This window comes from Haplochromis burtoni, unplaced genomic scaffold (genome assembly GCF_018398535.1).
Source record: "Haplochromis burtoni strain Fernald_Lab_line unplaced genomic scaffold, NCSU_Asbu1 Contig_170, whole genome shotgun sequence".
NCBI lineage: Eukaryota > Metazoa > Chordata > Actinopteri > Cichliformes > Cichlidae > Haplochromis > Haplochromis burtoni.
The window spans coordinates 223,299-238,231 of record NW_024582531.1 but is presented as its reverse complement, the minus strand read 5'-3'; the positions used below and the strand labels follow the sequence as shown (position 1 = coordinate 238,231).

General features: G+C 40.8%; 1 protein-coding gene across 4 annotated transcripts in view; it reads left to right on the top strand.

The window, feature by feature from the left end:
* LOC102294779 (regulator of microtubule dynamics protein 2) overlaps positions 1–6,630 on the top strand; it is a gene marked incomplete at its 3' end in the record, with an annotated part of 31,001 nt that extends 24,371 nt beyond the window's left edge. For all 4 annotated transcript variants that reach the window (XM_005933610.3, XM_005933611.3, XM_005933612.3 and 1 more), the window contains 3 exon segments: positions 3,864–4,041; positions 4,131–4,233; positions 6,570–6,630. In XM_005933610.3, coding sequence (XP_005933672.2) covers positions 3,864–4,041; positions 4,131–4,233; positions 6,570–6,630 — 342 coding nt within the window.
* Between the last annotated feature and the right edge of the window lie 8,303 nt (positions 6,631–14,933).

Below are 14,933 nucleotides of genomic sequence, written 5' to 3'. Positions count from 1 at the left end.
AAAAAAAAAGTAAGAACACAAAAGCACCCACATTCAAATTTTTTTAAGCTGAAATGTATTGGCCAATAAATGATTTGAGCTTCGCCTGCAGGTATTAGGGTTTACTTTGGGGTTTAGTGTGCAGAGGGAGATTGTAGCAAGTCTGCCAAAGCCTTGCTACAATCTCAAAATGATGGTATAAAAACAAACGGAGATTAAAATATGTATGAGGCAAAGTCTGGTTTCTTTTGCAGTTACAGAGATTCTCTGTTTCCTGCTAAGCTGCTGAATGTGACAAGCCAATGAATCAGTTATTTAAACTCCTGACTAATGCTAAAAAAATAAAAATCAATCCTGTAGTTAAAAATTTGGACTTTGGAGCAATAAGATTTACCCTTGCTGAAAACACTCTTGCAACCTTGTTTTAAACTGTGCTAACTAATGTTTCTAATGACCCAAGTTTTAATACATATATCTGATTTTATTTTTATTATTATGTATTTATTTAGATATTTGGATATTTGTTATGTGCAACACATGAAAAGCCAGATCCACTAAATGGGGGAAAAATATGCTCCGTTCTAAAAACAATCAGTTTATTTCAATATCATGTCTTATTTCAAAAAATAAGACATGCTTTTTTTCTCAGGAATAAATATCAGCACAGTTAGCAATAAACTAAACCTTCCTCTTTTATAGGACTATATCCAGATGCATCCAGCTGGCAGCCAGCTGAGTTGACGCCCTTCAGGTTGTGTTCATTTAGACTGACAACATGTTGGCAATCTGTCTGCATTTATAAATTATATAGCAATTATTTGTAAACCTTCAACAATCTCTCTGAGATTTATTTCAGTCAGTTCAAGTCAGGCTGTGACTATTTGACTGAATGACTGTTATTTAAATGTATTTAATAAAATATCAACATTTAGTATCCCTGTACAGATATTGCTGTATAGTTGTGTTTTTTCATTTTCTCCTCCACCCGTAGACTGTTCTGATGTAGAGGTCTTTCACTGTTGCAAAAACTCACGTTACAAGTGCATGCATTTCGCTCACAAATGATAAAAAGTAAGGCAGAGGGGGCATCTGAAGTTAAATGGTAAATGGCCTGTATAGCACTTTACTTAGTCCCTATGGACCCCAAAGCGCTTTACACTACATTCAGTCATCCACCCATTCACACACACATTCACACACTGGTGATGGCAAGCTGCATTGTAGCCACAGCTGCCCTGGGGCGCACTGGCAGAGGCTGGATACTGGCGCCATCGGGCCCTCTGACCACCACCAGTAGGCAATGGGTGAAGTGTCTTGCCCAAGGACCCAACGACCAAGGCTGTCGGAGCCGGGGCTCGAACCGGCAACCTTCTGATTACAAGACGAACTGCCAACTCTTGAGCCTTGATCGCTCCTAAAGACATCTCGCGGGAAAGAAACCCTGCTCATAGATTCCACACATTATGGCATATGATTAATCTTTATGCAGTCCAATTCTCAAATTTATAACAGTGGTAAAAGCGATAGTCCATCCATCCACTTTCTTTCTCTTATCTGGGCCCAGACCTCCCTCTCTACGGCCACTTCCTCCAGCTTGTCCAGGATAACACCTAGGTGTTCCCAGAGGCCTGCTGGGAGATATAATTTCTCCAACATGTACTGGGTCTGCCCTGTGGCTTCCTCTTGGTGGGACCCCAAGATACTTAAACTCTACTGTATGTATTATTGTAGGGTAAACCTTACAATATAAAGCGCCTTGAGGCGACTGTTGTTGTGATTTGGCGCTATATAAAGAAAATTGAATTGGAAAAACTCCTTCACTTGGGGCAGTAACTTGTCCCTGACCTGGAGTAGGCACTCCACCCTTTTCCAGCTGAGGACCATGGCCTCCGACTTGAAGATGCTGATTCTCATTCCTGCCAACCAAGATAGCCCTACAACATCCAGAGCTTTCAAGAACTCTGGGTAAACTTCATCCCCTGGAGTGGATGCCTCCAAGGAGTTGTTTAACTGGCTCAGTGCCCACCATCTGGTTCAAAGGTTACCACCAAGACAGACACCAACCACCTTGTGGCTGCAGCTCAGTGGAGAAACTTCAGCAATTAAGGTATTAAACATGGTCTATTCGGACTCAATGTCCCCATTCTCCCTCGGAATGCTGTCAATGGTGGTAAGAGTTGAAGGTAACCCTCACTATACATTTAGGCACCTGTCTTCACCCAAGTGTCCAGAACATACGGCCTTAGATCTGATGATACGATTACAAAATCTGTCATCGACCTGTGGCCTTGGGTGTCCTTATTTCAAAATCGTGTTCGTTGTGGACAAACTTTGGTTTGCACAGAAGTCCAGAAACAGAACCCTGCTCGGGTTCGAGCTGGGGATCAGTCCACCAGGGTTTGCACCCCTGGCCCCCGCCCAGCACACACTGCACCAGACTCCTACAGCACCTCCTGCGGGTGGCGGGCCTACTGCAGGGTGGGCCCATGTCCCTCATTTGGGATGTGCCTGCCTGGTGTGTCTTAGACTAAGGCCCATCCCCAGGCACTCGCCCTTGGGCACCTTCCCCACCTGTCCCGAGGGCAGGGCCCCAGTAACCCTATTCCGGGCTAGGGTGAGATATTCTCTAGATCTTTCACTCATTGGGGTTTTTGAATCACTCTTTGTCTGGTCCCTCACCCAGGAGCAATTTGCCATGGGAGAGCCTACCACGGGGAAAAAGCCCCCCAACAACATAGCCTCTGGGATCCCTGGGAATATAATATTTCTCGGTAGCTGGTCACCTTTCCTACAGTGTAAACTATCATGCACTTAACTGTTTGTATAAAAATATTGATAGGGGTTAAAAAGCATTTTCATTGAAGTAAAATTGATTGAAAAGTGGGAAAAACTCCCATAATTTCAGTGTATAAGTCGATTTGTGCACTTGACTTTTACTGTAGTGGCACTTCATCGTCAACAGTTGCTTTCTTGGCTAAGGAAAATCTCTGCAGTTCAAATGCCCTCATATTACTCCTGTAGTCACTGCACCCAGGGCTGTGTGTGTGTGTGTGTGTGTGTGTGTGTGTGTGTGCGCGTGTGTGTTATGGGGTGGAACTGGCAAGCAGCCCTGCAGCACAAGGCACCTGTTGGGTCCACAGGGTTTATGTCTGAGGCTCGCTCCGACACATCCCTTCAGAACCATGGCTCACAGCCCAAAACATTCTCTTAACCACCAATGACGCATATGCAGCCACTGCCAACACTTAATAGAAGCCTTTCATATTTTTTTACCTTTGTCTGTCTTTCATTTTCACCTGCCTTTTTAATATGGGTATTTTTTTTCTGCCATTGCTATTTAAGTGTTAGCTTAGGGAGTCAGTGTGCGTGTGCAGCCATTGAAAGGGCACCATAAAACTTCTAACACAGGCATTGCGTGCCTCACAGTGCTAAACAAGTCTCCTTGTGTTTGTGAAAAAGCCTTCAGGTAACTAAAGTTAGACTTTAGGAATTCCTTAAGAGCTAGTATTTTTAAACAATTAACAGACCAACTTATATAAACAAACCTGGTGCCTTTTTTTTGTGTGCATAAACAGGCAGTGAATAGGGCTTCTTTATAATCAGCATGTGGCACAGAGTGGCTTGTAAAAATTCTCATGATGACAGGATTTTGATTGAGCTGAAAAGCTCCTCAGCTGGGGTGAGTTCACCTCACATGTAGGGCGGTTTATTAATTCTTCTTGAGTTTAGCGTATGCACTTTGCTGATAGCAGGATGGAGACGGTGTGGTCTGCATGTACGCGTTCAGCACAGCTTTCTAATCCACATCAGTAACGTTTAATTGCACATGCTGACAGCAAAATGAAGCTGCACCTCATTCTTTTGCCATTTGTTTGTACTTACAGGTACATGACCGCGCTGACAGACTCAGAGGAGGATGAGCTAAGTGATGCAGAAGAGAGGGATCAAGAGCATCCTGTGGACAAGTTGTCTCTCCTCATTGAGCAGATTGACCGTTTGCATCAGGGCTGTGAGTCTGACAAACGGGAAAGTCTTAATATCCTTTTGGAACAAAGAGAAGAGGTGCATATACATTTCATTAATTCGTGTTTGTCTCCATAATAAATACAAAACAGTGTGATGGAGTTGTGTACTTTCATGTACTTCTCTAGTTTGGACAAAATTCGACATTTCTTTGGCGGCTAACCCGAGCTTACTGTGACGTCCATGACATCAGCTTGACTCTGGAGGAGAAGAAGACCTACGCAGAGACTGGTAATTTACTAAAACTTGTTTCATGCCTCGTTTGACTAGCATTCTACGCTGGATATGAGATGTTATCTTATAATAAATCCGACTGTTACACTGGCCAACCCTCAAAAGTCAGTGTCTCATCTGGAATACCCAAATCCAAATGTGGTTTTAAGCAATGTCAGGGAATTGGCAGGAGTGCTTGGCAAGCTTGGACCAAACATAGCCCTGGATTGGTATTTATTTGTCATACTAGCTTGGATGCAACACGTTCATGTATCTTCAGTATAATAGCATATTGCTTAAGACACAACACTTCTAGAAAAATTCAGTTCTTTAAACAGCACTGAGTCACAACTTCTGCCATGACCAGTGCAAAGATCCTTGTATAGTGTTATATTCTAGTCATTTACTCTAATTTCTGTTCAAGGTAAACCCCCAAACATTGGTGTCTAGTACCTCATCTTTTTAATTTCAACAAGTCTAGGTTCTAATTCTAACAAACTCAATGGCTGCTTTTAGGTACATCTGTACAGATGCCCATTAACCTGGATATCTAATCAGGTAATCAGTAACTTAGTGCATTTAGTAATGTAGACATGATCAAGACAACCTGCTGAAGTTTAAACTCAGCATCAGAATGAGTACTGAAGGTGATTTTGAATGTGGTGTAGTCGTTGTAGCACAGGCTGGTCGGAGTATTTCAGAAACTGCTGATCTACTGGGATTGTTCCACACAGCCATCTTTAGGTCTGAAAACAGAGAATGGTCAGGCTACAGTTCACAGAGGCTTACCAGAACTACACAGTAGAAGATTGACAAAATGATTGGCTGTGTCAGAATTTGGTGTCAGCAGCATTAAAATCTTGGATCCATCCTGCCTTGTATCAAAGGTTCAGGCAGTTGGCGGTGGTGTGATGCAACAACCTATCTGAGTATTGTTGTTGGCCGTGTCCATCCCGTCATGACCAAAGTGCATCTTCTGATGGCTGCTTTCAGCAGGATAACGTGTCATCTCAGTGATGTTAGTGGTTTCTCTAATGTGGCAGAGTTCACTGACTTCAAAATACCCTCCACTGTAACCAGAGCTCAGTCCATTAGAGTGGCTGTGGGATTTCCTGGATTCCTGTGAGGAATGTTTCTAGCATCTTGTTGAATCTGTGCCACAAAGCAGCAATACTAGCAAGGTGTAACCCATGAGGTGGCAGGTGAGTGTAGGCTCAGTGGAGCTAATGGTACTGTACACTTAAATGAAACAAAGACAGTTTTTCAATTGACGATTGGACTGTTCCAGATGAAAACTGACATTTGTGTATTTTTATCTATCTATCCATCCATCCATCCATCCATTCGCGTCCGCTTATCCTGTTCAGGGTCGCGGGGGGCGCTGGAGCCTATCCCAGCTGTCATAGGGCGAGAGGCGGGGTACACCCTGGACAGGTCGCCAGTCTGTCGCAGGGCCAACACACAGAGACAGACAACCATTCGCACTCACATTCAGTCGCACATTCACACCTATGGGCAATTTGGATTAACCAATTAACCTATCCCCACTAAGTGGGGATATTTTTATCTATAAATTAAAAAAATGTAACAACAAAATGTCTCCTATGAGCTAGATTAGGTGACCCTAGGAGCATTTACAATACTTGTGTCTGAAGTTAACTTCAGAAAATTGTCCTTTTATGTTGCCATCTTTGTCCTGTGTACATAGGTAAAACGCTCAAAAAAGAGGATACTTTCATATTAACTTAATGATAACAAACACTTTGTTCTTTGACCTAATTTGCTTTATTCTTAATCGTTTACATTTGACCACAGTGGGTTTTATTTTTCCAAACAGAGGCTGTTTTGTTTTTTAGTTTTTTTTGTTTGTTTGTTTTCGTTTTCATACTGGACTGACCTGTTTCTCTGTAATCCTTTCTCATCATTGTACCTCTAAGCAGAGCCAGCCAGGTGCTTCCTGCTAAGGCACCTGTCTCAAAGCATTTGAACGTGTCAAAGCCTTGAAACTTTAAAGTAGCAAAGAATCATGTTTAACATTCTTTTAGATATTAATAGAGCGGACAAAATGAAACGCATTCCACTAAGTGATGAAGGATTAAAAACTGAGCTGTCTTCCTGGATTGCATTTGATGTAACTTCTGTTTTATTGCTTTAATCCAGTGCCCATTGATGCTTCTTGATTTATGTGTGTCCTGTTGTGCTTTCTTAGTCAACACACCCCTTGATTGTACTAATCCAGTCTCTGTTCTTTCGTCCCGTAGAACAAGAATGTCCAGGTTGCAGAGTGTGTGTCAGATTTATGTTTCAGCAGAGGATCGTTATCCGTTTATCTGTCTTTTTCTCTTTCCTCTCAGGGAAGAAAGTTGGCGAGGAAGCAGTGAGCTTAAATCCTACATGTGCTGAAAGTCATCAGTGGTAGGTCTGAGCCGTTTCCTTATGCTTGTTATCATTTAAATGCAACTTTCTTCTGTTCAATAAACTCTTTCTGATTTTCGCAATAAAAGATGTCTGAGATGAGGCTTAGCCTGAATATGAGAGAAGTCCCATTATGTGAGAATCAATGTTATGCAGATTTCTAATCCAGCTAATTTTAAGTTAAATGCTATGAGACCAAATGAAAGCACAAATGCAGGTACTTTCCCCAGATCAGAGGTGTCAGTAGGGTTGAGTGACTTGTTACCCTGGAGCGCCTGTTCCTCTGTGTTTGAATAGATGAACGTCTGACTCAAGCATGTCCTTTGGGTAGCCTACTAAATGCAGCTTGAACAAGAAAAGAGAAAACTCACACGGGTAAATGAAAAAAGCAATTTAAATATGAATTTGTTGGTTTATGCTTTACACCCAACCAGAAAGCCCTGCAATATGTAAAATACGAGTGAAATGGTGTCCTTCAGCAGAGCACTGCCGCATCCTTTGAAAGCATGCATGCTTGTCAGATAGTAGTAGCTTACATCTCAAACATCTCCTTCCTTCGGATCAGCCCCTCATCCACCTGATAGCATCTCATCCAATTTAGGAATGTAAGCACAAGCTTGGCTCAGTTCGACTGACGGTTATAGTGGAGTAACTCGTGTCTGCAGAAGTTGCAACAGTTAACTTTTTCTGCAGGTTGTTAGTTGCTTCACAGCAGTGCAAGTTGTACATGCATTGTTTGTAGCCGTACGTATTCAGCGCTTAGGGATGTGCTGCTGAACAGGTCGCTCCAAGGCATTTATTTTCATTTTACATGTTCTTGTCACAAAACATCAGCATAATTTAATGATACCTTTGTTGAATCTGACGCTAACAGACAAAATGACTATTATTTGTCCTCTGTGGTCCTTGGTGTAAGTGGCAGTCACAGATTATTCCCGGACAAATTAAAGGAAAGGATATCAGGAATACCTCCTCTCCACTTGTACACCACCCCAGTCAGTCTGTGACTCAAGCAAAAATCCCCTTGCTTTTAATTAGCTCTGCATAGTGGGCCTGATGGCGTGCATCCCTTTTGTATTTGTGCAGGCCCCAATGCATTCCTCATCTGAAACACTGCTCATGTCAAAACTTGACTGATGGAATCTGTGGCTGAAACGGAGAGATGAAAATTGTACTAGATACAGTTATGATTTCTTCAGAACACACGCGCGCACAGCTCCAATAAAATGCGAGCACATTTATCTAGCTTTTTTTATTTTTTTTTAAACTCGTCCTTAATGGAGGCCATTCTAAAAAACGTTTCCAATTTAAAGTGTTTACTGGTACTTGCATTTCATAAATGAGTGTCCAGTGTAGTTGAGATTATGTGGTTACTTTATGTATAGGCACACAAAGTTCTCTCACAGAAAACGGCCCGCTTGCACCAGAAGTCCTATTTGTTCTGTTCGTTAGGGAATAATTAGCATTAGCTCATGCACATACCGCAGCACTCGAGACAGCAGGTGAAAAAGAAGGCTGTGTTTGTTTAGCTAATTAAGAGGAACGGCTTTGAAAAAAGAAAAAACCTTAATTCTTAATCCTGTATCCACTGATGGAATTTGTAAGATTCTTAAACCGAGCATAAACAGCATCTAAGTTGAACGGACAGAGCAAAGTAGGTAAAGCTGCACTTTGGGAAGGGAGGAGGCAGGGAGTGGGGACGGTGCCAGGCAGTGTTGCAAGGAAGTTTATGTCTGAGGTAACTGTTTACTTAGTGTACTGATGCCGTGAGAAAACTTGTCACCTGTTTTCCTGAATGCTGTTCAGCTTGTCACAGTTTCACAGATGTTGATTAAATAGGCTGCCAGTCAGTTTCTGCTCAGCCACTGAAACTACTTATAGACTTTACATACCAGTGAAAGAATGTCTTTTTGGACCTTTTTCTGCCGTGTGACCTCATTTAAGGTGTTTAAATTGATTGATTGCGATTTACCTGGAAGTCAAAGATGTAAAAGTGATAAACGGTGTAGGCACAACTGAAAATTGAAAGCCCAAATCGTTATTGAAATTGCAGTGGATTTATAAATGGCTGCCAGTAAACTCCTGTCACCCTTGCATCTATGAGTGACAGTCGAGCAGGTTGGGTGAGGGGGACTGTCTAAACAAACCTGCTTTGTTGTATCTGCAGTTTGCATGGCATATCACATAAAGTATGTCTCTAAATACACCTACCCTGGCTTTTCTAGGCCAAATATGCTTCACAGTGGGGTGTGTCTATTGCAGCCAACAGTATTCCAGGTAGTGTAATCCGGTTGTTCAGTGATGACGCGACGAATCCTACTTCCGGGTCTAAAGTAGTCTGCGTTTAATATGGCTTTTGTGTTGTTAACATGTTTAATGTTTTGTATTTTCTTCTATTTGATCTCAAAAAGCTCCTAAAACAGTCAGTGATCCCTGTTGACCTCCCTCGGCTTTTATTACCGCTAATCATTTATTTAAGCTCAGTTTTTAAAACCTTAGGATGTAGCTACAGCCCAGCCCATGCAGCAGTATATGAATGACTAACCTCGTATTGTGGATGGATTATCTCAGTTGTTCTCCTGGCTGAAGTTTGGTCCTTTTACAGCATCCTGCCATGCGATTACATTTGTTCCTGACCACCGAGAACACTCACGTAACTTTTATCGAGTGGAAAAAAAGTTAGCTTGTTTATATTATGCTAACATAGCTGTGTCGCTAGCGGTCACGTAGCACATCATTATATACCAGCTAGCCCAACTTCAGTAACCCTACAAACGTCACTGCTGTTTAGTTTTCTGTCTTCATTTATGCTGGAAGTGATAGCAGAGCTGTACGTTTTAATTTGTTTCCAAAACCCCGCAGTCAGGACATGCTATATTGTATTTAGATAGAAGCTAGCGAGCTAACTCCCTGCTAACTTCTAACTCCGTTAAATGTCATAAATTCACGTTTTCATGGATGCCTGGATGTTAAACTCAATTGTTACACCTGGTAGAGCAGAACACTGATCATTTTATTAAAGATGAAAGACTTTAGACAGTTTTTCAACTCTCAGTAATGCCATAGTGATCGTTTGATATATGGACCTGCAGCGGAGTTTAGACCCAGACACGGCTAGTGACGTCAGACTGAACAACCGGATAGGGCATCATGATTAGAAAGGGACAAATTGCTTGGTCTACTCTAAGTGGTAAAATGATTCAAAAGTCTAACCGAAACATCGAGCCAGTGGCTCACTGAAATGAATAACTAGTCAACTGTCTAGTTTACTTCGAAGGACTTTGCCTTTCCCCTTGACAGCAGTTCTAAATGACATGATTTCTCCATCAGGAAATTAAGTTTGGATCATGGAAGAAAATGTTTTGAATCCCTAGTATTCTTTACTTCATAACATTTATTGTAGGGAACTTGAAGATAATTCAAAAACGGACAACATAAACAATTTTGTCCTCTTATCAATAGATATCTTATCTCATAAGGGATATATTCAATTCAATTCAATTTATTTATATAGCACCAAATACAACAGCAGTCACCTCAAGGTGCTTTATATTGTACAGTAGATCCTACAATAATACATACAGAGAAAAACCCAACATCATATGACCCCCTATGAGCAAGCACTTTGGCGACAGTGGGAAGGAAAAACTCCCTTTTAACAGGAAGAAACCTCCGGCAGAACCAGGCTCAGGGAGGGGCGGGGCCACCTGCTGCGACCGGTTGGGGTGAGAGAAGGAAGACAGGATAAAGACATGCTGTGGAAGAGAGACAGAGGATTAATAACAGATATGATTCATGCAGAGAGGTCTGTTAACACATAGTGAGTGAGAAAGGTGACTGGAAAGGAAAAACTCAATGCATCATGGGAATCCCCCGGCAGCCTACGTCTATTGCAGCATAACTAAGGGAGGATTCAGGGTCACCTGGTCCAGCCCTAACTATATGCTTTAGCAAAAAGGAAAGTTTTAAGCCTAATCTTAAAAGTAGAGATAGTGTCTGTCTCCCGAATCCAAACTGGAAGCTGGTTCCACAGAAGAGGGGCCTGAAAACTGAAGGCTCTGCCTCCCATTCTACTTTTAAATACTCTAGGAACAACAAGTAGGCCTGCAGTGCGAGAGCGAAGTGCTCTAATGGGGTGATATGGTACTACAAGGTCATTAAAGGACATTATTTTGAGAAACGTGATCAAGGTTTAATGGACACTAAAGTAGCCTTTCTCACTTGCATCAAAGCCTTAGAAAATATCCACTGTCACTTGGAGAAAAACAATTTCTTATGACAAGATTTGACATTCTTACCTTTCAGATAAAGTACGCACGGCAACGTGAGGAGAATTCTCCAACATAAATGCAAAGTAAATGTTGCTGCAAATTTCTATTGGATTCTTGTGAGAATTTAGTGAAAATGTCAAGATGCTCAAGTTAAATATTTGTATATTCAAATTCAAACTATTTAAAAACATAACTGAATATTTTTTGCCAAAAAAATCTTCCAAGCCTTTTACTTTTCAGCACTTGTCGCCATCATGACCAAGACTTGGACACATACTGAATCCATTACACAGCTAACACGTGGACAATAAGCAGTATCTTCTGGTTGTTCATCTTCAATAGATGGGTGTTGTCTTTTTTGGTCAAGCTTTTGAAATGTTTGGACTGCCATAGTCAGAACTACTCCTTATAGAACCCCACCCGTTATGTTACTTCATTCATTACGCCCAGCCAATACTGTATACTCTGAATGATACCAGATCAAAATAGATCTAACGCAAAAAAATTACAATTTGCTGTGTTATGTTTAAAGTTTCAATTAATGAGGTAAGCAAATCCTTACTGTTGTCAGTGTCACCCACCTTAAATGATGTCACACCTGCTGGCATGCTTCAGTATTTCTTCTTCTTCTAGGGAAACTCCCGATTTTTGTTACCTGGTACAAACGGCATGACAAGTAAATCCAACCTGGAAGCTTGGTCTGCCTTTTAATGATGCGTTGACTGATTGTGCCAAGAGTTAAGAGAGATGACACATTCTGCAGAAATACTAGAAAAACTTTACTGAACTCTTAGTTTTCTGTTTCAGCTTGGTTCACAGTTTCAGTGAAGCACTGTTTTGTGTTTCTGTTTTGTTTTCATTTTTTTAAAGCAGTGATACTGACAGTAACGAAATGACAAATGACCAGTGTATCAACCATATCTGTTGCTCGTAAATTGCTAGCAAATATTGGTATATAAGCAAATGTAGTTAGGAATATGTCGGTAACAAGTTATAGATCAAAGGGTCTTCATTGTGTGTATGTTTACATGTGGTTATGTAGAATAAAGTTTATGCTAAAGTTATGACCTTACTATAGTAGCTATACTCTAAAAGCACCTTGAGGCAACTGTTGTTGTGAATTGGCACAATATAAATAAAATTGGAATGAATTGAATAATATTGTTAAAAAATGAAGAAACAACATTCTGTTTTAAAAAAAGAAATCAAGAAACCTCATTTTATGTGTCTACGTTTGATAACGTTGATGTTGACGTCATCATTACACCTCCATCAAAAACAAGGATTATACTAAAAGCAAAAAAAATGACTTCCTTATTTAAAACTATTGTTAAAAAATAATAACTAACCAAAGTTTGGAGACAGTAGGACCTCATACAAGAACAAAACACATCCTCTCTGGGGTTTTATGGTTGTTTAAGGCTTTAAGTGATGAGGTAACAGTGGTCACCTTAGGAGAGATTACACATACTTTCCCACTATGTCATGCAGTCTTTTTGAGTAGAAGGTGAATAAGGACTCTTTTGAAGTTGGATGTGTGTAGAGGCACTTAACTTATTCAAAGAGCACCTCTACCCCTGCATACTACCAGTGTACTCCGCACTGTGAGCTGCTAAAATAAATTTTATGTCCATGTCACCTCTTAATACTTCAATTTCTCCTCTCCCAGGTTTCAGTTTTCAAAAGCACTCAGTCTATAGCTATTGTGTCTATTTACAGGGCTAATGTATTGACCACGTGTATGACATTAGATGAATGCATACGCATACGTGTGGGGCTTTGGGGACATTGAGCGTGGAGGCCGGTTTGTGTAATCTGACTGACGGGAGGCGTGATGGCATTCTTGTATCTCTGGCTTTGTATATAGGTGCATTTTCATTGATCCAAAGTAAATCCCCGACTTTAGAGCCTCACTGATGATACAAAGACCCACGGATTAAGCAGGGAGACAGAGGAGGACAGGAGGATGGAGTAACTTTGAACGTTGCAATGACAACCCTAATTTTAAACACGTGCCTCATAATTGGTGGCAGCACTGTGCTGTGTTCCCAGCAGCCTTGGAAAGCCTGTGTCTGCTTAAACTTCACACCTCTTTGTACACCGTTGGAACACTTATCGTGCCATGAATTCCGTCTCCCACACATAGAAAAACAAAATCAACTAATTTTGTCTTGAGCAAACTCGCATACTCTCACACAGGTTAGCCTAAATTCCTCAAGTTTCTCCTCCTGTTTCTGTACAGCTTTTAGTCTGAACAGGTGCCTGATGGTGTAAAGTTCAATGAGCTCTGTGTGTTTGGATGTGAAAGTCAATCTGCTGCTTCTTCCATGCAGCTGAGACTTGGGGCTTTTTGCCAAGTATAGTCGGTGATATCATTGAGTCCGTTAACAACGTAGGCTGACCTTGCACAATTAAGAGCTCTGTCCTCCTGTTATTGTACTCTTTCCTGATTCCTTTTTCTTTTCTTGCCTTAGAGACTCAAATATGAGATAGAATTTCAACTATCAGTAAAAATGAAAGGATAAACAACAGCAGGTAGACCCTGAGGGCAAACGCACCTTTGTACACCTTCGCATCTAATTTCCTCATACACTCCCTCCACTTACCCTCTGCCCACACTCCACTGAGGATCTGGTGCATTTCAATCCTGTTTTCACAGAGTGACAATAAACCCCAAAATGCCACACTTGATCTCCTGTATGGTGTTTGCAGATTCTAACCCAGACAGACATCTGCTTACTTCCCACAGTCCAGCTGCTGGTCCAATAATGGTCCAATAATTAGCTACTCTACCAAATCTTTTCTTGGGGAACATGTGTTAGTAAACACTGTTTGAATTGCTTCATGCTGAATGTTGGTGTTAATCATTGAGTGGGAGGCTAAAATATGTCTTTGCAGTAATCTGAATGTTGGGCAATCTTTCCCACAGCTGTCACCTGGGAAATAATTGATCTTAGTTGCTCTTCTTTGGTTGTATTTGGTCTCCTCGTGTTGTTACTGTCTAGATTTATTGCATTTAATCACATCAGCATATTGCAACACGTACATAATGCATGTATGTCATTAGAGCCCATTGGACTTTTTGATGTACGTATTTGTAGATAGATTTTCATGGTTAATTATTATTGTCTAAAAGTATTTCAAAAATTGCTGCCACAATGTCAAAACATTGCTTTATAGTTTAATCACAGCAGAATTTAATTTACAGAGATTGGGTAACAAACACCAAAACAGCTAATCCTCATGTTGACACGCTGAAGCAATGACATTCTATTTATAAAGTTACAAAAAATATCAAATTGTTGAATTTATTTAATCCATTCAAGAGATTTGAGACATTTTATACAGGAACAATCTACACACATAGCACACACACCTTTATTTTTCAGTACTTCAAGTAGTTTTCAGGAATAGTACTCCATATTTCTTACAGGACATTCAAAGCTCTGTCTTGTTGGTTGCCTTTTTGTTCTGTTTGGGATCATTGTCATGTGGAAAATTAAGCAATCATTGTGCATTGTGGATGAAAATTTGTCAATAATGTAGTCCATGCCAGAGCCTCCACTATGTTTTCGAGCTGTAGACACTCACTGTTGTACGTCTCCACTGACCATCTCCATCTATTCTGGTTACAATTTGAACCAAAAACTTCATATTTGGATTCATCACTCCATAAAACATGTTGCAACTGATTTTAAGACAAGTTATTGTTTGATTAACCGTCATTCAACCTTTGTTCCGTGTTTCCTTTCCTTAAGAATCACTCTTTGAACGCTGCTTCTCCTGTGAGACCTTTATTGATACGGCTTCAGTCAACAGTAGATGGATAAAATGAAGGGCCAGATAGCTCTCTCAGGCCCTGTGTCAGTGTCTCCCAGTTCTTAAGGACATGACTTTGAGTTACTGTTTAGTTTTCAGGTAATACCCCTTTGAGAATCATCTTAATGGTGTAAAATAAATATCCTAAGCCTGTCAAACATTTTTATAGATGATCAGCTAAAGAAATTGGAACAAATTAAGTGTTTTTGCAAC